Here is a 27,498-nt window from a genome sequence, read left to right as displayed (position 1 = left end):
TGTCACTGGGTTCGATCCACCGGCAACCGTGTTATTTGCATCCCCGATGCCCGGAGCGCAAGATGCTTCTTTGCTTCTTGGATAGTTGAAAGACGATAATTGGTTCGGGAACAACGTTCCGTTCACGCGATCGCATCGATACGTATCTCGACGCGCATCTTGAGCTCTGTTTCGCGATCGTGCCTTCGTATCGCGTTTATAATGTTCGCGAGAGAAAGAAGGAGTTCGCAGGTGGTTGGTCGCCGACGGACAGTTCCGCGACGACTACTCGAACCTTCCTTTTCTGCGTATTAGATTGTTCGGTGAGTTCGTTTTAAATTTTTTACAAGAATTTCAGACACGATATTTTATCGAACGTGTAACTTTATCGAATCGAACGCGCATCGTTTCGTTTCTCGACTTGGACCACCATCTTTTGGGTTGATACTTTTGTTTCGAAATGAAGGTTCTTTCGAAGAACAAATCCAAGTGACTTTCTAGAAGAAGTCTAAGCGGATTTAACAAGAAGCTCTTCCACGAACCTGAATATTTGAAGACAATTTTTTTAACGAAAGGAACAGACGGTAATCGAATAAGGCAAGATAGGTAGAATAAGACGGGTGAGGAACGTTCCGGTTAAAGTCCAGCAATTTCTTCCAAACGAAATAGAAGTAGAAGCCTCCGCATTGGCTTCAAACATTTGGTACCACTTCCAAATTATCTGCTAGGTCACACGGGCATCTTCATTTACAGAGATCATCTCACTCGATATCTGTGAAGTAATAAAACGTTACATTATTATTATTATTCACTTATTTATTAACGTACAAACAAGAGCCCTTATATATACATTATTCTAACACAATATGTACACATGGCTGCAGTGTAGAGACTGAGTGAAAAATAGCGAAACAGCACGTCGTTCATTAGTCGAGTAAGAATATACGAACGTGAGACGAAATTAGTAATATTATAGAAATAGGTGAAAATGTAATCAACACAACTGGAAATGAACTTCACGAAATTTGAAATGAACTTACCGCAACAACCTAATAATGTCCGGAGTAGTATTCACTCCCGACTGTTCGTTCACAGACCATGTCAAACACATCGCACTATTGGCCTTCGGACCTCTTAGTTTCATCGGAAGAATATCAACGCACTTCAAGAACCCTGGCACATTAAGAATCCTCTATAACGTTCTAATTCTTCCAAATCTCAAATACTGTTCCCTCATTCTGAGCCCTAGCCACTGCACCTACCTAGACTCCATTGAAAGAATCCAATATAAATTCCTACGTATTGTCACCTGTAAGCTAGGCAATCCTATTCCATTAAATTGTAACTACTACGGCCCAATTTTATCAAAATTAAGGTTTCTCGCACTGGAACAACGCAGAGCTTTCATCCGAAATGTTATTTCTCTATAAAATCTCCAACATTCGTACAAATTGTCCAGAAATTCTCATGCTCGAAGTGCTCCAGCGAGGACTACTCACAATACGCAATTGTTCCCTATTTCGTCGTGCAAATGTCACTATACGTCCAACAATTGTATCAATCGGATCTACAAACGAGCCAACCTGCTTAACCATTTACAAAATTCCTTCAAACGCTCGTTGTATTCGTTCAAAAAGCATGTCACCAACGTTGTACGCAGCTTACATCGAAACATACGAGATCAGACGCGACTACTCTCCACGTTACGTATTTGTTTCTCATCAAAGGGGGATTATGCATAAACGAATAAAGAAACAAAAGAAACACTTATCCCGTAAATTACGCGTTGTTCTTTTCGCGGGAGATTCTCTCGTAGGGACGACAATCGAGAATCATTCGAACGACGAGGACACACATCAAAGAAGACAGACACTGTGTCAATCGGTTTACCGGTTCGGTCGAATAAAACTGTCGGCCACCGCGGGGCTTCGTAATGGTCCCCGTGCCTACGGCAGCCTTGATAAATTGTAGTAATCCCGGCTAAACGCCATGACTCATGCGACGGGACATCATCGGCGAACATTACGTTGGGACACGAGTCGTGGCCGCGAACCAGGTTCTGTTACGTACGATGTTTACGTACATACGCGATGCGCAAACGCATTTATACGAATACACGAGCGTGGATATCTCCCGGCGCGTAGACGCGTGCACGCGCGCTCGCGCGCACAGATGCACAACCAATTGCACCGGGGCCCGTGTAAGTACCTCGATTTTCCAGCTATGTACGCTCGCTGGCCGCGAGATTTATGATTTGTTACGTAACGACGTCTCTGGTAAATTTCGTTTCGTACACACGCTCTCTCTGTATACGTACAATCATTTCACAGACTAGTGAACGCGCATTATCCCGAGACATCCGATAGTAGATAATGTACACCGTGTACGGAAGGATGGTGATGCACTGCCTGTTAACACGAATCCGAGGGTGCGTTAAATAATTAAACTCGAAACTTACCGGTTTAATGAATTCGGGACCAGTGCGCGCCATTTTTTTTCGAGCCAAGGAGCATCTCGTCCTTTACCGGGGAATATTTTTCACAGAGTCGTTGTTACCTTCGTACAAAGAGCGTTGTTATTTATACAGGATGATTCATAAATACGTGATCGGAGGATGAATCTACAGATTGAAACAAGTAAAACAAGTCTTACGAACGTGTATTCTGCATTCCTTGCTTTTACGAAGGATTAAAGACACTGTCAACGACCCTCGAGAATTGTTGCAAGATATGCTCTTAAATATCGCACAAAACTTGCAGTTTATAGACAATAGTGCCTCCATTTCCTTCAATGAAAATACTTTTGAACGACACCTTCGCAAATCGATGGACAGAGCAATATGGATCCGTAACTACCACGATCCCCCAATTTGGATCAGTTAGATTTTTACTCGCGGGTCCATTTGAAATCTATCGCGTACACAACACGAGCGAACAATATGGAGGATCTACGAGAAAGGATGCGTTGCGATTTGGGGTAATTCGGGAAACACTTGAGGTCTTTACGCGAGTTTGAAACTCAGCGGTAAGGTGAACAGCAACGTGTGTCGAGACACTAGGCAGACGAATATAAGACATACGTTCATAGGACGTTTTTTACCCACTTCACTGTGCAGACTCACCCCCGTGAAATCTAGATGTGCATTCGTGAATCACCCTGTATATTCCGTGTTCGACGTAGGCTCGAATTCGTCGAAGAAACCGCGAGCAGATCGCATCGCTGGCTCCTGGAAAAGATCGCACTATGACGCGTAGGTACGTACGTATGTATGTACAACACGATTCCCAAAGTGTTATCGGCCCACGAAAGGCCACTTTCAGGCGAGAAAAGGAAGAGCTGTGACCACCAACTCCATATAATATGCAAACAGTACGTCCATCACGACGTGCAACACACGAGAAGGTTTCGATCGCCGAAGGCTTGCGTGCCAGATACCCCGGCGATCAGACCTAGAGTGTTAGGAGCAGGCGTGATACCGCTTTTTGCGGGTTAACCGACGACGATACCACGGCATGCTAACGGTCATGCGATACAGTAGGTCACGCATACAAAATGAAAAAGAAAAAAAAAACTCGTCGCGCGAGTCCACGTGCATGCTATATATTTTTGCATTCGATATCGCGAATTCACCGTGGCTTCGAAGTATCGCTCTGTTTCGCTCAATTCGTCTTCATCGGGTGCCAAGTCACCAAGAATCGACTCGATTCGCGAAAACTCTTCTGTCTTGATTGCGGTGAACCATCGGGTCGGAAGGGTGCAAAGGTAATCCACTTTGCCCGTTACACCTCGCGCGCCATGCTCTGGAATTGATTTTGCATTATCGTTACCGATTGGCTGTCCTTCGCACGGTGTACGTGGAACACAGACACGAAACGCGATGTGCTCACGAGTGCACGCGTGTCCACGTCGATCCCCCGTGTTGGTGTTCGCGTACGTACGGAGGGAGCCGAGCTTTAACGGGGGTAGGGTGGTAGCACGCAAAGTCGAGGGCGGCGGCAACCGCAATATTAGATTAATGGCGGATGTACTTCAGTTTCGGGTGCCATACCGTTTCTCGACACGGATCCACGCGGAAATGAAACTTCTCGAGTAGTCATCGACCACTTGGCCGTGGAAATGATATCTCGTTAATCGAGCGTGGCTCGTCGTATCGTGACCGTTCGCACGATCGTCGACGTGGCGCGTCAATTAGCAAAAACTAACCGGTGTGATGTATAGGTACACCTCGTGTACCGGTAATTTATGTAAGAATTCAATTCAGGGAGATAGAAATTTCGAGACGGTTCCTTTTATCTCGGATCTGAGATCCGGGAGATACGGGATGCAGATGCTTCGCTAAATTTTAAGAGATCCACTGTACCGCACGGCGACGTATCGTCGCGCGGCATAAAGAAGCATAAATCAGCGTGAAAAAAGTAGAAAGTTATAGCCACCGAGACGTCGAGGCAACGTCTTTGCTTGAACAAGCGGCAGCACCGGGATGGCCTCGAGGGCTGAACGAGGTAGAGGAGCAGAATGGGAGATCCCGAGACTTGATCGTGATAAGATGCAGCGGCGTCATCGGTTGACAAAGGGTCGTAGGAACGCCCCCTCAGATCCGACGTGCAACCGCTTGCGGGGGCGTACATATTAAAATTGGACCCCCACCTCTGACCCTCTATCAACCATTCGCCGATCTTGTTTATTACTGGTACGTACAATCACGTTACCAGAAAATACGATCCCCTTTAACCGAGACATTCCTCTGTTTACATCCACGTCTTACATTCTTGTTTAACGACGCTCTCTCGATGCATTCCCAATCGGTGCGAGTACATTCGCTCCACGCGACATCTCACGTTTGCGAATATACACTACAAGCAGGTAGACACTAAAATCAAAGAAAACGTTAACAGACACTAGAACTTATCTTTGAAGGACATTTATCTTTTATCACATATATCGAATACGCGTGTATGTATACGAGTCCAGGACACCGTGTATATCAATTCACTTGTATACACACACTTGTTCGTTAGATGTAAATAATTGTAACGTAACAAACGCAAATCCAATACGAACAAATGATATTTCGAAAATTTCGAATGATAATACTGGCTGAAAACTGTATCGGTACGATCGAAGATATTACAATAGAAACAAATAGGTGAGGATACAATATGCGTTATTTTTTATCCGCGATGTACATAGGTAAGTGTGCGAGTAAGGTTACGCTTGTACGAAGGAAATATGTTTTACGAGGAAAAAGAGATAAGTAGAGCTTTTTTGTTACTTTTCACGAATTTCGTTGTACGAATAAACGATCGATCTTGTTTTTTTCGAAATTCTTTGTTTATTACCGTAGTTTATGTATTCACGACTTTGAGTTTCCGTGTGGTAATTGTTTCGTAATCGCTAACCCCAAATAATGTTGCATACTCGGATCAATATTTTGTAAAGTTACCTTTTACTTACTGAAAATTCTACTGTCTGCTTTAGTCACAATTATTTCTTGTAACAATACTTTCGTAAATATTCACACTAAGTATCGCACATTTGATACAGAATTAATAATACGTACCGTTTTATCGAAAACTCTAACCTCTGTTAGATTTACGATCTTGTATCCTTAATATCTTCTTTACACTATATTTGAAAGTATTACATACCAAAAGACAATACGTAATATTGTTTGTTGAAAACGCAATTTAGAACTAAGAAACAAAAATATGTTACTGACTGTATGAGCCTAGATACATAAGCATCTACGTGGAGGCTTTGTTTCTTCTTGTTAAAACATTATTTTAAAGAAAATAATATTAGAGAATAAATAAGACATAACATACAAAAATGAAATATATCTTCGTGCTCATTTGTTCCCCGGTGCTTTTTGAAAACAACCATAAAGTGAATATGTATATTCTTACCTGCTACGGGAACAAAACTTTTCCTGCAACGTAGAAATACGATGTGCTATTACGTAGTTCGCTAGTATACCGACTTGAAATTATATTCGAACTTGTACCTAATGCTGCCCTCTTTAGTCTGCTGGCCTAAACATCACATTTGTGAACCGCCGCGAAAGTGTATCGCTTGTTTTTACCGCGTTAACTCACGGTAGGTTGTTTACGAATGTTATAGTGTTAAAGTTTTTGAGTCCACTCGTCAAAAACGGAACGACAATGTTCCCGCAAAGTTCACAGAAAAGGTATTGGGTATTTAGCGATGAAAATGATTTGACAGTGCTGAGGGAGAAAACAAATGCCGAGTTTATCGAAAGACATGGTACAAACATGACGGTAAGTGATGCTACTTTTCACGTTGAATCATTATTTTTATTTTATATACCAATTTTCGAACGCATGTTTCATCGTACATCGTGTACTTAAAGATAGAATTTATTTTCAATTAAATATCGTTTCAGTTTTATAGGTTATACATGTTTTTATCTCCATCGATAAATCGAAACCTTTGTAGATCGAATTTGCCGGTACATACGTACACTGTTTTATATTATTATTTTCGAATCTCGTATTTCACATTGTCTTCCATTATGTATTTATTTTAAAACTAGCAATAAGTTTACATCATTGCTAGCTGGAGAATGGTAATTATAGTGTAGGTAAATATATTTTCCAAAGCCAGAGGAAAGGGAGGAATACTTTCTATCGCATACAGAGGAGCGTACGTTACTTCGTTTTTATGAATCGCAATTAAGAGATTTTTGTCGTCGCTTCAGCCCTCCGATGCCACGTGCTACTATAGCAACTGCATTGCATTACTTTAAAAGGTTTTACCTCAGAAACAGTGTTATGGATTATCATCCAAAAGAGATTCTAGTCACGTGTGTTTACTTGGCCTGTAAAGTAATTATTCTTTTACTTTTTTCTCAATCGGTTGCAAATTTATGCATCCTGTTACAGTGTTTTATTTTAGGTAGAGGAATTCAATGTGTCTATATGTCAATTTGTTGCTAACATTAAAGGTGATAGAGAAAAAGCATCCGATATTATACTTAATAACGAATTGCTTCTTATGCAACAGTTGAACTATAATTTAACGGTACATAATCCGTTTAGACCTGTCGAGGGATTGATGATCGATATCAAGGTATATGGTCGATGCCAGTTTATCGCAACTAATGTAGCATTTAGATAAATTCAACTTGTATACTTTCAGACGAGGTACACTTCTTTGGAAAATCCAGAAAGATTGAGGCCGTACATAGATGAATTTTTGGAAAGAGTTTTCTTAACCGATAGTGTTTTACTTTATGCACCGAGTCAAGTTGCTTTAGCAGCAACATTACATGCTGCATCCAGAGCTTCTGCCAATCTAGATAATTATGTGACCGATATATTGTTTTCAAAGGAACACTTAGGATGTATTATCGAAGCAGTAAGAAGTAAATATAGATCCTTTTGTTTACAGTACTTACAAATATTCTTGCGTTATATTGTAACTGGGATATCTAATAATGAATATTATAGAAATAAGGTCTATGGCTAAATGCGTAGAATCTCCTTCGAGAGATGTGGTAAGGGCTTTGGAAAAAAAATTAGAAAAATGTAGGAATCAGGAAAATAATCCTGACAGTGAGATGTAAGTATAGCTTTGAGACAGCTTTTTTATAATATGTGAATAAGTTAATTTTCAATTTAGCTAAGTTTTATATGTTATACAATTATAGATATAAACAAAGAATGCAAGAAATGTTGGACGAAGAAGATTTGCAGGATAACGAGAAATATGCAAAAATAATGCAGGACCAGGCAGCAAACGATGAAAAGATTTTGGGAGTCAGTAAAGTCCTTTCTCCTTCTGCACTTTAATAAATATTTCATCTAGTATAAGAATCCATCCGTATCATTCTCATACCTCGACCCATTGTATAGTTATAATAAATAATTTATTAGTTTATTTTTTATAATAGTATACAACAAAAAAGTTACAATATTATTTATTAATACTATTCGTACATTATTTGGAGATAAAAATGTATTTGTTCACTTTTTTCGTTAAAAACGGGGGTGTATACTTATTGTGACTCCTTATAATAAATGCAAATAAAATTTATACGATTTCTATGTTTCCCTTAAATTCTTATTGTAATTTAATCACGAATCTCGATTGCTCAGAGTTTCGACTTTCAAACGTGATAATTACTGTTTCAGTGACACCACATTTGGCACGATTTACGAACCGTTTCGAATCCATTGTCCATCCATACGATACAAAATTTGATAATTGAACGGAATTCCGAGTACTTGGAAACACCAACATAAATTACAGTACAAAGCGCTACGGCTAAAGTTTTCCAAAATATGTATCACACGTGATCCCAATTCTTCGTGATTCGATCATGCACCGTAATTAAAATCGAACATTTAGACTCGTAGGTTTCACTTAAATACCGACACTACTTGTTTCCGTATTTACGAGTCTTGATGCCTGAAGTCCAACCTTTGACTCAAATGATACGTTGGATTGTTCGTGGGTATATTTTGAAAAATCGATGTCTGCTGTCCCATTGACAAGTTACTCGGCAGTGGTTGTACAATAGGCAAAGCGGGTGGTAGAGGGACTGTTGTTAAATGCTGCGGAAAGATCGGTGTCGCCGGTTGTGGTTGTCCTGGATAGTTAAAGAACCTGCACAACATTTCCACTGTTTATGGTAGAGAAAATATGCACAAATAAAAAAAAAAAGAAGAGGAAAGTACATTCACCATAAACGGTCACCGACAAAAATCGGTCGCGGTGCAGGAATCCCCAAACTGGAATAATATTGTTGCGCCAATAACTCCACATCGTTTGTGTACTTTCTTTTCCACTTGGTGCGTCTGTTTTGAAACCAAATCTTAATCTGTGAAAAGAAATACAAGGATTTCTGACAAGTACGCGATGACAAGGAATCGTATTGGTCTTAACACAATACGTATACCCGGAATAAAGAAAAGGGATCGAATAAAACGAATAACTGGAGAAAAATTCGTCGTCGAACGCATCCCCTGTTCCTTTGCTACATAGAATATCAAAAAGTATTGCCCCGGGTGAGGATCGAACTCACGACCTTAAGATTATGAGACTTACGCGCTGCCTACTGCGCTACCGAGGCGCTTGCAAGCTCATTGCCCCAAGCATCAGAACAACGAACTCTGAAATCAATGCTTTCAGGGGTTGTGTGAGTAAATCAGATGATGCAACAATCCGATGAATACACCGTGAACGGGAAGCAATGTAAATTCGATGTGAATCTCGTATGGAAGTGGACAGCCACAACTGTTGGAGAAAACGAACGAACACGTGAAACGATCCGGGGGAAAAAATGATCTCGGAATTTTCTGAGGGCAAACCGGATTCGGAACATTCGAGCGGTAATATATCCTAATTAAAAAATCGACGCCTCTTCGGGCCGTCGCCTCGGGAGCATCCGTCGTCCGGGACGTTTCGTTCTTGTGGCATGCTGGAACGTACGCACGGATCGGAGAAACACCAAGAAGAAGGGGACTCCCGGAGTTGGCTCGTTAACTACGAGAAATATTGTGACATTTATGTCCACGGCACGACACGTCTCCTTCTTCCCTCTGATCCGTCGTCTGATCGTCTTCCCTTTTGCCGCGATCGCGAAGATAATTATCTGCCTCGTTCGCGGTCCCACCACGATATTTCTACCGTTCTGGCAATTACCACCGTTCGCAACGTTGCATGCCCGGCCGATTGCAACCCAACGGAACGAGAAATATCTAGGGCATTATCGTAAATTAATTAATTTAAAGCGTACGCGACCCCATAGCCGCGACACGCGCCACAAAGTGAATGGGTGGACTTACGCAACAGCCTTAATCTATTTTACAACGTTCGGTGCAGTTAACACGGAGATTACTTAAATCTTCGCTTGAAAACACGAGTTTCGAGTGCCAGGGTAATATTAGATACCCGACGAAATCGCAAAAAGATCCGCATAGTTTGGCGGTTCTCGTTGCCACTGGGAGCACCGAATAGGGATCGAACCTCCAAGTGGAAATCCAAACTCGCGCCGAGTGAACCTTACGCGGTTAGGTCCAGGTTAGGTTCTTTCAGACTCGAGGATTCAAATGTCTGAACGTCGTTTCGATCGATACTTACGCCAAAGAAGTACCATTTATCGATATTTATTTAAAATAAGCGAAACTGGTATCAATGAGGTGTCAAGATGTCCAAGAGAGTATCGCGTATTTAAAAATTTTCATTTATTGTTATTCAATTGGAATGAAAAGTAATTTTAAGTACGTTTGTCGTCTGCAAAGTCGTTCGATATCGTGTCGTTGTTGAATCACGCATGTCCGCCATTTGTCGGAAGAGATGATCATTGGACGAAGTTAGGTCTGGATTCTACACCGAGTGAATTACAGTTTTAACGAGAGAATTATTGGTTTGTTTCCAATAATGGCGCAAAAGCGGCAGAATTTCGATATTATCGGAACTCGTTCTAAAAATAAACGAAAACGAACAATGAAAACGCAAACAAATGCAAGATACACTTTCGTAATCAGCGCAGATAGAGGTTTGTTGATACATTTATATCGATAGACTGTTTTGAAAACAAGAGGAGGCAACGTAACGAAAGTAACGCGATACTTTCTGGGACATCCTGATACTATAGGGTGGTTACTCACACAATAACAGAGAATCTATATTAATTTCTACCGGTACTTGTCAAACTTTATAAAAATAGCTTGGAATTAGTCAGTGTAGTGTTTCACGTAGCCTTCTTCTTGTATTTCCATGTACCCTTCGTGTTTCAAAAGATGATAAGGGTGACAATATTGATTTTTTGATCTACGTTGATTCAAAGAATTTTTTACTCAGGTTAGGGAGTACTAAAGCTATAATTCGGATTATTTCGTAATTATGGAATAAATGTTTACCGTTTAGGTAAGTTTCATTGAATGTGAGCAATACAAGGTACATTTATCGAATCATCACTTAGGTTGTTCTGACTGGTCTAGTTTCATTGTTACACTCGTTTGAACAATATGTCTATGTCGATCAATATTTGCACGCAAATTATAATGACCATTGTAAAAATCGCAGTAAATATTTTAATACGAGCATTGTTAAAATATACTTTAACACAAGCATTGTTAAAATATATTTCAACACAAAAATTGTTAAAATATTTTGCCGAACTTGCTATTATATTTATGATTGCCAAAAAACCAACGTTTTTGTACCGAAAGAAAACAAAATTTTGTTTAACTTATCTTTGAATATTTAAAATTTTAAGAAAGGTAAACAACCGACGAACAAATATCAATGTTTTGCATTGCACGAGACTGATTATTACGAAATTACATCAATATAAATTGACACTACTGTTGACCAATTGCTGCAAGATAACAAGACGATTTAACAATATCTCGGTATTATTTAACGAATTAACTTTTTTTGAACCACCACAAAATTACAGACAGGACGAAGTTGTTAGAATTACCATTGTGCTTTTACAATCTAGAAACACATTTTTTAGCACCCCGTGTATTATTATTTCATTTGCGTGAGTCACAGTACAGAAATGTCGTGCCAAAGGGTAACAATTTGAAACAACCATTAAGTAAATCAGTCCTACTTAGGGGACACTCAAAATAACATTCTTTTTACCAGTAAATAATAAAATTTACTTAAAGATCGTGTGATTTTTAAGGTATGAAATTAAAACCCGAATAAAGTTAACGATATCATGTTCACAATTTTTTTTGTAATAGATTACAAAGACAAAAAAAATATGTTCAGCAATAATTGTCTTCGTTATACTCCACCTTCCCATTATCATGATTTTTCAATCGAAAAAATATTTCCAGAAGCTTAGTGTTGTTTTACACTATACGCTGTACAAGTATCTCGATATTATTAGATATTTTTACGTGTCAGTGTTCTATTTATAGAACACGTCGTAACTTAAAACAAAATGTTCTTCGTGAGAAAATTATTTTTCCTGTTTGTAAAATATTTTTGAACGCAACGTGTGAAAAGAAAGCATCGAATTTGAAAAAGATTAACGTTCGATGTTTAATGAGAAGAGAAACTTTCGTACGGGTCGCAAATGACCCAACTTTAGCCGTACAGAGTTTGGGAATTAATTACAAAATTTCTGCGAAAGATGAAGCAACCGTTTTGTCCTCTTATTCTCTCGTTGGTTGCGGTAAGAAAGGGCGTACAAGTGCTAATTGGTCTTAAAGGGCGATCTTCGCCCTATGGCGCCACGATGCGGCGCCTACACATATGGTGGGCCTCGAAGTCATAATTCAGAGGGCAGTTGATTATGAGGAACTCGGGTACATGGAACTTGAACTATTTCAGGTGGCAAAGCCTACGGAAGTCCCAGCGGACGTTATCGCGATTTATCGTGTGCAGTGCGTCTTGTTCGAAGCGACTTCCGTAAAACGTGTTTCTCTTCAATCTTAGGGAGATCTTGCTTCGTTCTCTCGTTATTATGAAACACAGTGAAGAACAAATCTGAACCGGTGATCACACTTCTTTCCGAGAAGTATTACCTATATTTGTAAATAATAGGCGATTGGAACAATAAACGTAAATAATATATCGCTATGTACACTTTCTTTGGAGAACTATTACCTATCTTTGTAAATAATAGGCGATTGGAACAATAAACGTAAATAATATATGTACACTTCTTTTGGAGAACTATTACCTATCTTTGTAAATAATAGGCGATTGGAACAATAAACGTAAATAATATATTGCTATGTACACTTTCTTTGGAGAACTATTACCTATCTTCGTAAATAATAGGCGATTGGAACAATAAACGTAAATAATATATTGCTATGTACACTTTCTTTGGAGAACTATTACCTATCTTTGTAAATAATAGGCGATTGGAACAATAAACGTAAATAATATATTGCTATGGTCACTTTACGTATTTGTTATTTTCACCTACGAATAACGGTTTTTCATCGATATGAATTTTGCATAGATTAGCGAAATCTTCACGTTTAATAGTCACGTCTGGTACATCAAGATGGAAAAAAACAAAAATAATAAGAAAAGAATTTTCACTAAGGGAATCGACTGTTCGACGTTTGTGAAAAACATTCGGAAGACATACTGTCTGTAGGAAATATCTACAAATGATATCGAGTTAAGATGAATGAAAAATTGTGCGATACCTCACGACCAATAAAACATCTACAACTGTGAACACTTAATGATTAAAACGTGTTACAAGAATAGAATTAAGCAAGTGGGTGGTTCAAAGATCCCTTAGAAAGATCAATGTAAAAGCTATTGAAAAGAAGAGAGAATCTATGCTTAAAAAAAAACAATATCGAAGTTTATGGTAGTATTTGCAAAAAGATACAAGACATCGATTTCTATGTGACTCGTTTGGTCGAATGGAGTCAAAATGAGTAGAAGTTCATTAAACGGATTTACACTATCTCCAATATGTTATAGAGATAAACATACGATATAGAACGAATTCATTTCATCCTATAGCAGATATTACGACTCTATAATAAATCCGTGGCCGCCATTGAAAAGACAAATTACCTACAATTAACCATCATAGTCGATCATGGAACCGTACACGAAAATCTCGGAACAACTGAAACAAATTTCGTTGAACTGTTATCAAAGTTTCAAAATTTGTTTGCTCGAAACACGGTATCGAGCTGAGTTTATCAGTTTCTATCGATAAGGGCGAATAAACGAACATTTGAAGTGTTAGAATATTCGAGTACACCGTGAGCGTTAGCAATAGTGAAACGTTAATAACGGTGCGACACAATTCTAACGTCAGCATTAGCGATATAATGGTATAACGTAATAACAGCGTTAGGGATAATATTTAATTTTTGTAAATAATGTTTACGGATTGTACGGTTATTAGTTCCAGTTACGCTCCACACTGCATAACGGTGGTAATTTTTCTCTCTCGGTGGTGACAGGATGTTTACTCATCGGATCACAGCATCCGTCGGTCGAGAGTCGAGGATGAATAACGACGCGTGCATTGCGCAATATATACCTGGGTTTCGGTCAGTTTCAGGCTCTTGCTGAGTTGCAACCTCTTTGCCACGATCAGGTATTTGTTCCTCTCGAATTCTGCCTCCAACGACTTAATTTGCGCCGCGGTGAACGCCGTGCGGGGTCTCTTCTTCCTTTCGTCATCGCTAATCGCGGCGGTAGTTTTTTCTTGAACGTCTCTGTCCACACCTGTCGTAGAGTTGGCACCGCTACTGCTGGTGCACGCTTCTGCAACACAGTAGGAAAAGAGACGAGTCTCGTTACGCGAGCCACGGAGCGGTAATAATAATTAAAACAACGTTTCCTTATCGTCTGATTATCAAATAATTGCGTCACCGTGGTCGTGTTACCTCACCGCGATTAAATCGAACGATACCGTGCCGTAATTGAATAAGCTCTAATAACACGCCCGTCAAGAGAGATTAAACGAGATGCAAATTACAAGCCGTGATAACGTTGTGTTTCGATGCTTAATCCGGCAACTAACGGAATTGGTTGTCATTAACCTTTGCGTCGGTGACGAAAATATCCACTGTTGTTCGATGTAACCTTGCTGTTCGATATAACGTTCTACGTAGATTTATTTGACATACAGCGATAACATACCAACCATATACTTTTCCTAATCCCTCTCTCGGTCTTTCCACGACACACAATGTACTTTTTTAAAGATTTCAGCGAAGAATATAACAAAAGTATAATCTATAATATTTTACTCTTCTCGAAAATGTTAAAATCTTCTAATCTTTTAGAACCTTTTTCCACTCTGAATGCGTTACTATGATCTTGACAAAGAATATAGAAACAATCAGCAGGTAAATTTATTTAAAAGACGAACGAGAACGAACGATCAGTTTTAATCGAGAATTTTACGTTTTGTATAATTTAATTACAAAATGTTTCTATATTTCTGTTTACAATCTAACTACAATTTTCTTTACACTTGCTTGAAAGTTTCTCCGTAAATTTTCACATTGAAACACAAATCGACGTTAAATTACCCAAAGACGAGGATCGAGAATGGTTTCCTTCGACGAAAATATCGAGAATTTTACATCTTGTATAATTTAATTACAAAATGTTTCTATATTTCTGTTTACAATCTAACTACAATTTTCTTTACACTTGCTTGAAAGTTTCTCCATAAATTTTCACATTGATACGCAAATCGACGTTAAATTACCCAAAGACGAGGATCGAGAGTGGTTTCCTTCGACGAAAATATCGAGAATTTTACATCTTGTATAATTTAATTACAAAATATTCTTATATTTCTGTTTACAATCTAACTACAACTTTCTCTACACTTGCTTGAAAGTTTCTCCGTAAATTTTCACATTGAAACACAAATCGACGTTAAATTACCCAAAGACGAGGATCGAGAATGGTTTCCTTCGACGAAAATATCGCGAATTTTACGTCTTGTATAATTTAATTACAAAATGTTTCTATATTTCTGTTTACAATCTAACTACAATTTTCTTTACACTTGCTTGAAAGTTTCTCCATAAATTTTCACATTGAAACGCAAATCGACGTTAAATTACCCAAAGACGAGGATCTAGAATGGTTTCCTTCGACGAAAATATCGAGAATTTTACATCTTGTATAATTTAATTACAAAATGTTTCTATATTTCTGTTTACAATCTAACTACAATTTTCTTTACACTTGCTTGAAAGTTTCTCCATAAATTTTCACATTGAAACGCAAATCGACGTTAAAATACCCAAAGACGAAGATCTAGAATGGTTTCCTTCGACAAAAATATCGCGAATTTTACGTCTTGTATAATTTAATTACAAAATGTTTCTATATTTCTGTTTACAATCTAACTACAATTTTCTTTACACTTGCTTGAAAGTTTCTCCGTAAATTTTCACATTGAAACACAAATCGACGTTAAATTACCCAAAGACGAGGATCTAGAATGGTTTCCTTCGACGAAAATATCGAGAATTTTACATCTTGTATAATTTAATTACAAAATGTTTCTATATTTCTGTTTACAATCTAACTACAATTTTCTTTAGACTTGCTTGAAAGTTTCTCCATAAATTTTCACATTGATACGCAAATCGACGTTAAATTACCCAAAGACGAAGATCTAGAATGGTTTCCTTCGACAAAAATATCGCGAATTTTACGTCTTGTATAATTTAATTACAAAATGTTTCTATATTTCTGTTTACAATCTAACTACAGTTTTCTTTACACTTGCTTGAAAGTTTCTCCGTAAATTTTCACATTGATACGCAAATCGACGTTAAATTACCCAAAGACGAGGATCGAGAGTGGTTTCCTTCGACGAAAATATCGCGAATTTTACGTCTTGTATAATTTAATTACAAAATGTTCCTATATTTCTGTTTACAATCTAACTACAATTTTCTTTACACTTGCTTGAAAGTTTCTCCGTAAATTTTCACATTGAAACACAAATCGACGTTAAATTACCCAAAGACGAGGATCTAGAATGGTTTCCTTCGACGAAAATATCGCGAATTTTGCAACGAAACACGGAAAAGTGTATCCGGTTCCACGTACAAGGGTTAATCGCGGGCGCGTTTCCTGCGGGACCGTTTCCCTTCGTTTTTCATTGCTTTTACGAAATCGGCTCGAGAGCAACGCGAACACCGACTCGTTCAGACCCGACGAGGCCCAATTACCCCCACGAAATTTTCCTCCTCATCAATCTCCGTACTTTTTTGCCCCCGTCGAAGTTGTTTATATTTATATTTATCCCGAGTGTACAAGCCGACCGTACAAGACGTCGCGTCTCAGCCGTGAGGAATGTCTTCGGAGTCTCTTTTAGTCGACTGGTAACAGAACCGCGCTCTAAGCAGCGGGGATCATCTTCTAATTATCTGCCCATTCGTCATCCGACGAAAAACCGTGGCACCGCGACGCTCGACTACTGGATATATGTCTGCTACTTCGGAGAAGAAGAAGAAGAAAAAAAAAGAAAGATACTCGCCGCGAAGCTGTGCCATCCCCTCTCATAAAACACGCATCCCGCGTGCTCCATTTTATCACCTTCGTGAGAATAATCCGAAGCGGGAATTAAACGGGGAATTGTTGCTGCGAACGTACGAAGTATATTAAATTGTCGCTTAATTTCGAACACTTTCGACATAATTCTTTCGACGAAGAATGATTCTCGCATTGTCAATTCCGACGAGGACAATCGAGGTTTCAATTTGAATCGAATTTATGAAAAATGAACATAAAGATTCTCGCGAAACGGAAACGGATATTTTGTTCATCGACACCAAAGAAGTTCTTCGTTCGTGCGATTTCACGTTGTAAAATTCCAAGTTTTTTCACTGGAGAAATTGTTCACTCGTAAAAATGATACCAGTTACCTGTTACGTAATTAACTGTAAACACAGTATTTTTAATATTACGCACCGTACTCTCGACGTTCCAATTACCATTGTCGGTTTGTAACCAAACTTCGAAGTAACAGTTTACACAATACTTCGATTTTGCAAATACCGAAATGTTAACGCTTCGACGTTCAATTTTTCTTCGACGAAAAAAGAAACATTCGTTACGAGAAAGTTTTCGTTCGACGAGAACAAAACGGTGAGGTCGAGCTTCATCGGAACCGAATAAATCACGGCCGGAGCTTTCGGTCGTGTAGCGTCGTTGAAATTTTCTGGGACACCGTAATATACTAACGGACGACGCGAAATCAAGCGGTTGGCTCGTGAATTTCGAACGATGCCTGCAACTCATCCGTCGAGCGATCAAACCTGAAGAGAGCATCGGTTATTTTAGCACCAATAAATCGATGAGTCGAAGCTTCCTTGTTCGCGAGGAGAATGGATCGGGTGGAGCGACCCTCGCGTTTCGTTGGGCAATAAATATCCCGAAAAAAGTATTTGCGGCGTGGTTACTGGGACCGCGGAGTGTCGTTTACCGGCTACTAATTGTCAGATGGCGACGTAATTGTCGCGTATCTCGCGCGTTTTTCGAGACTTCTCTTCAGCCCGTACTACCGAGTCGTCGGCTAAAACCGTACCGCCTCTAATTCACTCGACGTGAACACCACGTCATGAGACGTGCACGTTCGTGCACGTGTAAATTCAGGAAAGATTCCAACTCTGACGCTTGAATATCAGTGCCCGTGGATAATAATATCAAATTGTTCTACATGTTGCACATGTTTACGTTTCGTTGTAAAACGATAAACTGGCCGAAGAGAACTTTTCGCATACGAGGGTCCAGAATTTGTTTAACCAAAGCTCATTTAACTCGCGTGGGGAGTAATTTAACGTAATATATGTAATAAATACATAGTCTAGATAGTCTAGATAGTCTAGATAGTCTAGAATATAATAAAAGATTGATTGGATGGAGAACCTTTTCACATAGGAGGGTCCAGAATTTGTTTAACCAAAGCTCATTTAACTCGCGTGGGGAGTAATTTAACGTATTATATGTAATAGATAAACGATTGTCTAGAATATAATAAACGATAGTCTAGAATATAATAAACGATAGTCTAGAATATAATAAACGATAGTCTAGAATATAATAAACGATAGACTGTATGGAGAATCTTTTCACATAGGAGGGTCCAGAATTTGTTTAACCAAAGCTCATTTAACTCGCGTGGGGAGTAATTTAACGTAATATATGTAATAAATAAACTATAGTCTAGAATATAATAAACGATAGACTGGATGGAGAACATTTTCACATAGGAAGGTCCTATGTGATTTGTTTAACGAAAACCCAGTTAGCTCGCGTTGGGAAGTAATTTAACGTAATATATGTAATAAATAAACGATAGTCTAGAGTATAATAAAAGATTGATTGGATGGAGAACCTTTTCACATTGGAGGGTCCTATGTGATTTGTTTAACCAAAACCCAGTTAGCTCGTATGGAAAGTAATTTAACGTAATATATGTAATAAATAAACGATAGACTGGATAGAGAACCTTTTCACATAGGAGAGTCCAGAATTTGTTTAACCAAAGTCCTGTTAGCTCGTATGGGAGTAACGTAACGTACAGGACGAAATGTTGTATTTTTGTTACCGTATTTGTTAACTTTCGTCGAAGTCTGTTTGATGAGAAATTTAAAAGAAATAAAGTTAGCAAAGATGTTCGTTTCGCGAGTTATCAATGGAATTAAACAGTAAAGAACCGAATTGGATAAGAAACTAGTTAATGATTCTTTCGTGATCGCTTGTTACTAGATAGAAATTTAATATTTTATTTCAGAGTTGAACAATAATTGATTCAGCGTACGAGATTTCGAGCATCGATTCAGGGTTGCGTATGAAAATTTTGATTCACAATAGTAGTTTGTGAGAAAACAAAACAGCATTCGAGCATGTTGATTTTCCATGTTTGTGTTCCATATTTCCATAGTTCTGGGAACACGATTAATTCCATCTGTTAGTTATTAAATGCTTTGAACACATCGACCAGCTGAAAAATTGGCAAATTTTTCATAGTGTTCTTCGATCGGGGAATCTAGAGCAGCTGTGTACTCTTACGTATCGTGTTTTCTTGATGGCTTTTTTGTATCCTGTTCATTAATCACTTTTACCAGTCGAGGAAAGTGCTCGCATGATCCAATCAAAGACAAATTTAATATTTACTAATAAATTAACGTGCACGTTGTAGTCCCGCATATTAAGAAAACGTTTCTCTTTCTTTTCTGTTTGTACCTTATCTTATATATTGTATACTATTTCACGTATCAATGAATTTACATTCTTTCCATACAATTACTTATGGGTTAGGTTCAACATTCTTGTACCAAAGTGGATTCGAATCGTAAATCGAAACATTTAACTATTTAAACAAACGAGTTACAAACCAAGTTTAAACAATGCTGTGGAATCGTGTTTGCCTAGTCTTTTCTATGAAAAGTGTAATATTCTGATTAAAGTGATCGTTACTCTGGAGAAAACAAAGTGTGATATACTTTTTAACATGATCGTTACTTTGGAGAAAGAAAAGCGTGATATTCTTCTCAACATGATCTTTACTTCGAAGAAAGCAAAGTGTGATATTCTTCTCAACATGATCGTTACTTCGAAGAAAGCAAAGTGTGATATTCTTCTCAACGTGAGTGTTTCTTAGGACAAAGAAAAGCGTGATATTCTTCTCAACGTGATCTTTACTTCGAAGAAAGCAAAGTGTGATATTCTTCTCAACGTGATCGTTACTTCGAAGAAAGCAATGTGTGATATTCTTCTCAACGTGAGTGTTACTTCGGATAAAGCACAGCGTGATATTCTTCTCAACGTGACCGTTACTTTGAGAAAGAAAAGCATGATATTCTTCTCAACGTGATCGCTACTTTGGAAAAAGAAAAGCGTGATATTCTTCTCAATATGATTGTTACTTCGGATAAAGTACAGCGTGATATTCTTCTCAACGTGATCATTACTTCGACTAAAGCAAAGCGTGATATTCTTCTCAACGTGATCGTTACTTTGGAGAAAGAAAAACTTGATATTCTTCTCAACGTGATCTTTACTTTCAAGAAAGCAAAGTGTGATATTCTTCTAAACATGATTATTTCTTAAGACAAAGCAAAGCTTGATATTCTCCTCAACGTGATCGTCACTCCGACTAAACCAAAGCTTGATATTCTTCTCAACGTGCTCGTCACTTCTTCTAAACCAAATCGTGATATTCTTCTCAACGTGATCGTTACACCGTAGAAAGAAGTCGTAGCCAGGATCCATCGGCGCTACATTCTTTGCCGGAAGCGTCCGTAGCGAACGGAAGAGGAAAATATTTTCGGAGGGTGCCCGTTCTCTCGCGCTCCCGGCTCATTTGTCGTCGACTTTCTGACTCGGTTGCATTGACGAACGAGCTCCGCGAAGAAGGAAGAAAGGGTTAACCCCGTGGAAGTGAACGCCACGCAAAAAGGAACTCGAGCCGGCCGTGAAGCACGCCGTAAGAACCCCGATGCGGAGGAGCGACTCGCCGAACGCGTACGTCGCCGAAATAGAACACCACGCCCTCTAGTTTACCTAATTGCCGCGAGCAGCGGTGAACTTGTCTCCTAATTATTCGGTGATGAATGGCGGGAGCGCGGGCAGAAATGCGCGATAAAGCGTGGCTAATTTTCATTCGTTCGGCGTTGCACGATTTCACGCGCGCGGGGCCAAACTGGCTGCGCCCGGGACAATTAATTCGCGCGCGAGCCGCGACGATTGGTCAACCGGAGCTCGGGGGACAGAACAGATGACTAGGCCCTTTGTTATGATTTAAGATTAGCGGTTCCATGGAACGCACCACCGAGAAGAGACTTCAACGAAAACGGTGTCGGCCGTTTCAACGCCTCGATGAGCGAAAAAATTTCGACCGCTCCAGTTGCCGAAACAAGCTGACGCGAGATTCCTGTCGTCGAGAGGGTTCACGGTTTGCAACTGACGATCGAACACTACGAAACAGATTTATAATAACGCGAATTCCGCTCGAGAATTCCGTTCGAACGCGTCTTGTGGGATGATAGAAACAACTTCGAGTATCGTGGATGCGGATTTGCGGTGAAATGATGGTTGAGGCGAAAGTGAGTCAATTATTAATTTTGTGGAGTTACAATGGCGTAAGGAGAAAGCAAAGGTTCGTTTGTATTCTTATCGATTGTAGGGGAAATAGGAAGAATCTTCCGAAGAGTAAGTATTAACTGTGTAACCACGACTATACGAGTCGGAAGTTAAATTTCTATTGTTATGTATTGTCGTTAATTATTTTGAAAATAATTATAAAAGGGGTTGGTCCACCAACGGTTGAATTTAATCATCGTTTCTTTCCCTAGATTAATTGTCAGAGCGGATCAGTTAACATCTAAAGTATGATTTCTAGTGTATCCTCCAGTTTCTCAGGATCGTTGCATCAACGCATTCGAAAACGAAAATAATACTCTTAATGGTATTTTCCCGTAAATACGGAAATATCGGAGGTTAATATCGAACTAATAGGTTGGTAGGAAGAACCGCATCGTGCAAACGGAATTATTTAACGCGCGTCGCGATATTATTTTCGTTCTCCCGGCCGGCGAAGGTGCACGGATTTATGGCGCGCGCGATAAACCGAATCGTACAGAAAACAAACGGCTCATTAGAAATCAGAAAGCTGAATTCGTTTAAAAGGACAGCATCTTTTGGACGACTTTACTCGGTCGCGGTGCTGCTTCACGCGGAAGATTTACGGGTCGCGTTGACGGCTTTGTAGTTGGACGCGACGTCCCACATATCTCAGTCCGAGCTCATGGCGCAAACGAGAATTGTCCTTTCCTTAGATCTCGAATTTATCGCGGCGACCATTATGCCGTGTAAATCACGCAGACCGCGGGTCCTTGGAAATTAGTCGTCGGGGAACTTAGCCATCCCGGTGGAATGGAATTAAGTTGCGTGAGTCGTCGATAGTTGTCCGTAAATCGCGAACCGTTCTGTCAGCGTGTTGTAACGTTCGTCTTGTACCAGCGCTGAACCCGGCTGGAAGATGGACGATCGAAAAGTCCGTGTGTCCAACAGGTTTGCCACTTTTCCTCGTTCTTACCTTCTCCTATCGACCGAATTATTTCAACGTTTTTCACACGAAAACAAATAATTTTAGATCGTTTCGGATGTTGACTGCTAACCTACGAGTCGACTCGTAGTCGACGATTTGTCACCGGGCGTCGTCTACGAGTAATTAATGGACGTCGTTTGAAAGAATGAATATTAGTGTTCGCATTTGAGAATTAAATATTCGAAAGAATAGAATAAGTAACGCGTTACCTCGTAAGTAGCGTGGAATATCGTTTTGTTTAACAACACTGTGGCAAAGAGTGTGTCAAATTGGTGTTGTTCAAAATAGGGAACACTACCCTTAGATGGGGTGCAAGAAGAATCGTGAAAAGAAATTTATAATGGAGGAAAATGTGGAGAATTTAAGTATCTATTTCTATCGATACACGGATCATCGGAGTTTGATAACTGTAGGGGTAGTTCTACCTCGTATCGTTTTATTCCTTCGGGAATAAATTTTGTACAAAGTTTAGTACAAAGTAAACTAAAATTTTAACTTTGGCTCGTGTGAAACATTGCTGATGAAAAGCCAAGTTGCACCTTCTGTTCCTACTGAATTATCAAATTCATCTTCACCGAGCGAAGGATCAAACTAGTTGGTACTTTATTTATTGAGAATTTCATCGAAAAGATTAAATATCTCACTTGTGTCGTTTAATAGAGTTCGGTAACAGTTAAATGTACTATTCGCAACTGTAGTATATACTATAAACTCTAAAATAAACACCAATTGGACCCAACCTTTGAAAAAGGTTTCAATAATGGTTGCAACATTTATCGTATAATATTGTTCTTGAAAAATACAATGCTTTTCTGAATCTTAAAATGAGATAACAACTTTTTCTTGGTTTTGGAGCACGTGAGGTCCAAGGCGTGTGCATCTACCGTCTCTGAGATAATCTGTTACTACGAATTTACAAAAAAAGGTTAATTTATTTTAAAGATTGAAGAGTACTATTCCAATCTTTTGACAGTATATCTACGACACTAATATTTCAGTCACAGCGACATAATTTTCTAAAACGTACCGTGTAAATACCAATAACGTTATACAGAAATTCAATATATTTCTCCGAGCAGTCCTCAGTGCAAACTTCTGCTCAAATTGATGTCAAAATAACGATATTAATGTAACCCCAATTGAAGCTATCATAATACACACAACCCGATGTTTCTATATTCCCCATTTCCCTTCACTATTATTATAAACCAAAATCACGACTCGTATACATTCGGAGCAATTTCCACCCAAAAAACTTTACCGTACAGTCCAACCAAAAGTATCCATTACGACGAAGATTTTCACTGTTAAACGAACCGATAATAGGAAAGCTTCTATATCGAATCAACCGCAACTGAGTCGCAAATATCCATAAAAATCCATGAAAACGAAGAAGCGATAAATCGTCCAAAATCACGAACAGTTCGCGTAACCGGGTTTTCCTTCGACTCGAGTGTCCAGAATAATATTGTTGACCACGGTTACTCGAACGCGGCAGTCGAACGCTTAAAAGTGTAAATTACGAAGGAACATGGCGGCGACGTGCGCGTAAACTTGCACGAAATCGGCTCGGCAGTAAACGGTGCCCCGTGGCGTTCAAAGAAGCGAAATGAAATGAAGCAACGCGTAAGATGCCCGCAGAATGGTCTAGGTCCACGGTGTCCTTTTTCATTCTGTGCTAGGTACCGGGCGAACGCACATTTTGCTGCATTTCCATGGCAGAATTAGCAGGAGACAGATAAATAGTGGACGAGAAGCAGGAACATTGAGTGGGCGTGGACCCTGCAGGAAGTAATGGATCAAACTCACGGGGCAACGGTCCTCACCGCGAACTTACGAATTCGTTACCAAGTGGAGGGGGAGCACGCCGACTCTGTAACAATTACTCCCTTTCACGCCGGTAACAATATACGAATTAAGTGGAAACGATTACTCTTTATCGCGCACTATGTAATATAAACGCGGGCACGAAAGACTTCAAAGTGTTTGTCGCTTTTCCGCCGACACGTTGAAATACTCGCTACTCGCGGCGCTAACTACGATTGTTTTCCACAATTGACGAAATTTCGAACGATAGGGCGCGATCGGTTCAACGACGACTTCTAACCTCCCCCTTTCCAATAGTACTCATCTTTTACAATAGTTCCCAATAATACTCATCTTTTACAATAGTTCCCAATAGTACTCATCTTTTACAATAGTTCCCAATAGTACTCATCTTTTACAATAGTTCCCAATAATACTCATCTTTTACAATAGTTCCCAATAGTACTCATCTTTTACAATAGTTCCCAATAGTACTCATCTTTTACAATAGTTCCCAATAATACTCATCTTTTACAATAGTTCCCAATAATACTCATCTTTAACAATAGTTCCCAATAGTACTCATCTTTTACAATAGTTCCCAATAGTACTCATCTTTTACATTCGTGTTTCTAATAGCTCATCTTTTACATTCGCGTTCTTTTATTTTCTTCGTCTCGGTACTTGGTCCCTCTCCGTGGACAAACCTAGCGCAACAAAGACGCGTTACTATTCTTAACGCGAAGCATCGAATTATTTTCGGCGTTTATATGCGTATAGATTAACCCCTTACCACTCCTATGTCGACTATGTCGAGTGTGACTCGACATCGCGTTTCCTACACCAACTTTCAATATCGAGCTAGACTCGACGTTACACGACCACCTTACCCCTTAATATAAATGAGAAATATATACGACTACTATACTACTTAATGTAAATGAGATGTGTGTTTATTACACGCTGCTACAATGATGTGATACAACATTTTAGCGAGGCTCTCTTTTCTTGTCTATTTTGTAAATTGATCGAGGGGATGTTGATAAAAAAAAAAATACAAAATTAAGGGTTGCAGAGGGTTAGGGTGCCACGCAAACTGCAATCGCGAATATTTCATCGCGGCTGTTACTCGTAACGTTTATCTCGACGCTTCCTGCCCGATTGAGATACTTTTGTTAATCGAACGATTGAAAAAAATGCAAACACGGGACAGACACCGGCCAATGTCTTAATAGAAATTATTTCGCCAAAAATAACTTCATTGCGCGTCGCCATCGAATCCAAACACTTCCCGAGCCCCCGTCCTTGCGTTTCCTCTCGAGATATGCCTTTATTAACTAAGTAATTTGACAAAGCAAACACAAGTGCGGAACACCTGTATAATTTCAAAGTTCTGCACCGTGGTCTCGCAAAACATTGTACGCCATTAAATTCGATAACACAATAAAGGTTGTTTCGTCGCGTCGACGTTACGATGCTTTCTTCGTAACGGAAACGGTTACATCGAAAAATCAGGTTCCCTAAACGCGTTCATCGATACTCTCTGTCTTCGTACGTGTAACCGCGATCGATATCGACAATTTCAAGATCCGATCGGACTCACCGTAACACATTTCCGGTTCGCGCGATGTGGAGCAAACCATGTCGGAATCGTCGAACTCGACTTCCTCCGTGACAGACATCGAGGAATCTGGCGCTACCAGCTTCCGTCCCTCCGAGTCGTTCGCTGTTCAACATAATTAACGTGACTTTCACGACGATTTTTCGACTGATCGACAACGCTCCACTCTCTCTCTCTCTCTCTCTCTCTTATTCTTTCTCTTTACTTACATTCGTGACCGTGCAAATAGACCTCGTTCAGAACGGACGAACGTCCCTCGTCGTCCACGATTTTTTTGCTAGGCGCTAAAAGACTCTCGATGCTGAACGAGCATAATTTCGGATTTTCGGCCAACTCGGTCGATTCTTTTGTAGACTCGGACGTTTTTACGTGTTCCTCCGACATACTGGATTCTCTCTAAGGACGCGCGCCAGCGTCGTTTTAACGTTGTTCGATGTCCCGATCGAACCGGTCGCGTACCACCTTCGTAAGCTTTCGAAGGTGTGTTCAATTTTTGATGAAAAAAAAAAGAAAACTCGATCACGAACGAAACAATTTTACCAACTGATTCATGTTCTTGTTCATGATTCACTCGCACATATAGTTCCGGCACTGTCGCGTCGCGAACAACCCGGTGTACTTCGGTTCCCGTCGTTGAAGCGAGTTAGAAACTTGCTCGAGAGTTTCCGTTGTTGGAAAGATTATCAACGATCGTTGCAACGCGGGATCGATTCGTGGCATCGATACGGTTGGCACCCTGGCGATCCGTTCGCGGGATTAGAGTCGAAACCAGCGACTGTTTGTCGGGGTTGCTCGCCGATGTCCAACAATATTTTTTTTTGGCAGCCAAGTCAAATTCTTCGCTCCTCGAGGCGGTCTCGGTGTGCCACGTGCTCACGACGTCATTCAGCGGGCGGCCAATACCGCGCCGGCTTGGGCGGTTCTTGGCAAGCACGTGCGTTTCTGGAAGGAGCCCCCTAATGATCTCGTACAGTGCGACGGTAGCAGTCACTAAACGGTGGTAATGAGGTGTCCATAAATTTCTGTCACCGCCATGAAACGCTATTTAATAATTGCCTAGACAGCGACCGGTCGAGATTTTCGAAATCAATTTTCGATCTGTATCGCGCGCGCGCGCGAAACCAACCAGATGATCCGAGAGGGGGATTTCCCGGTTCTCGTCGATCGGGAATCCCAAGTTGACGGTAGGTAACGAGTAGGGAATATTTTTTATTCGTATTATTTATTTATATTTTTTATTCCACCTGTCGACGATCGAACTTTCTTTCCATTGATTCGTTACAGTAGAATGTATCGGGTACTCGTTAAAGATCGAAGTACAATGGCGGTGGGACGCGCAACGAGGGAACCGTTGATCGCACGCGCGTGTGTGTATACGTAACTTGTAAATTTGTAGCGCATCCGCTCGTAAAGGATGAAAAACTGAATGGTCGTGGATGTATTATTAGACGCTTAGCCAACGGTCCGCGTGGTTCGAATTCCTATGGATTCGTACAAAACCCTACGATGCGGTGAAGTTCGCGCGCGT

General features: G+C 39.8%; 3 protein-coding genes and 1 non-coding gene across 4 annotated transcripts; 2 read left to right on the top strand and 2 right to left on the bottom strand.

The window, feature by feature from the left end:
- The first annotated feature begins 1,034 nt into the window (after positions 1-1,034).
- On the top strand, positions 1,035-1,570 carry LOC143153020 (uncharacterized). The gene is made up of 2 exons (XM_076323767.1): positions 1,035-1,394; positions 1,439-1,570. Exons 1-2 carry the CDS (start codon positions 1,035-1,037, stop codon positions 1,568-1,570), a joined length of 492 nt encoding a protein of 163 aa, XP_076179882.1.
- A 4,438-nt stretch (positions 1,571-6,008) lies between these two features.
- Positions 6,009-8,022, top strand: Cych (cyclin H). Its single transcript, XM_076323979.1, has 6 exons — positions 6,009-6,257; positions 6,600-6,824; positions 6,895-7,068; positions 7,138-7,363; positions 7,449-7,560; positions 7,649-8,022. Exons 1-6 carry the CDS (start codon positions 6,141-6,143, stop codon positions 7,788-7,790), a joined length of 996 nt encoding a protein of 331 aa, XP_076180094.1. The 5' UTR covers positions 6,009-6,140; the 3' UTR covers positions 7,791-8,022.
- Positions 7,861-26,726, bottom strand: LOC143153117 (uncharacterized). Its single transcript, XM_076323980.1, has 5 exons — positions 26,180-26,726; positions 25,953-26,075; positions 13,991-14,217; positions 8,685-8,821; positions 7,861-8,607 (listed from the first exon to the last, which is right to left on the bottom strand). The coding sequence occupies exons 1-5, from the start codon at positions 26,352-26,354 to the stop codon at positions 8,394-8,396; spliced, it is 876 nt and encodes a 291-aa protein (XP_076180095.1). The 5' UTR covers positions 26,355-26,726; the 3' UTR covers positions 7,861-8,393.
- On the bottom strand, positions 9,001-9,073 carry Trnam-cau (transfer RNA methionine (anticodon CAU)). Its single transcript has one exon. It is a non-coding gene; the product is annotated as a tRNA-Met (tRNA).
- Positions 26,727-27,498: the final 772 nt, after the last annotated feature.

The sequence above is a fragment of the Ptiloglossa arizonensis genome, chromosome 12 (assembly GCF_051014685.1).
Source record: "Ptiloglossa arizonensis isolate GNS036 chromosome 12, iyPtiAriz1_principal, whole genome shotgun sequence".
NCBI lineage: Eukaryota > Metazoa > Arthropoda > Insecta > Hymenoptera > Colletidae > Ptiloglossa > Ptiloglossa arizonensis.
Note: the sequence above shows the minus strand (reverse complement) of the source record. Positions and strands in the feature narration are given on the sequence as shown.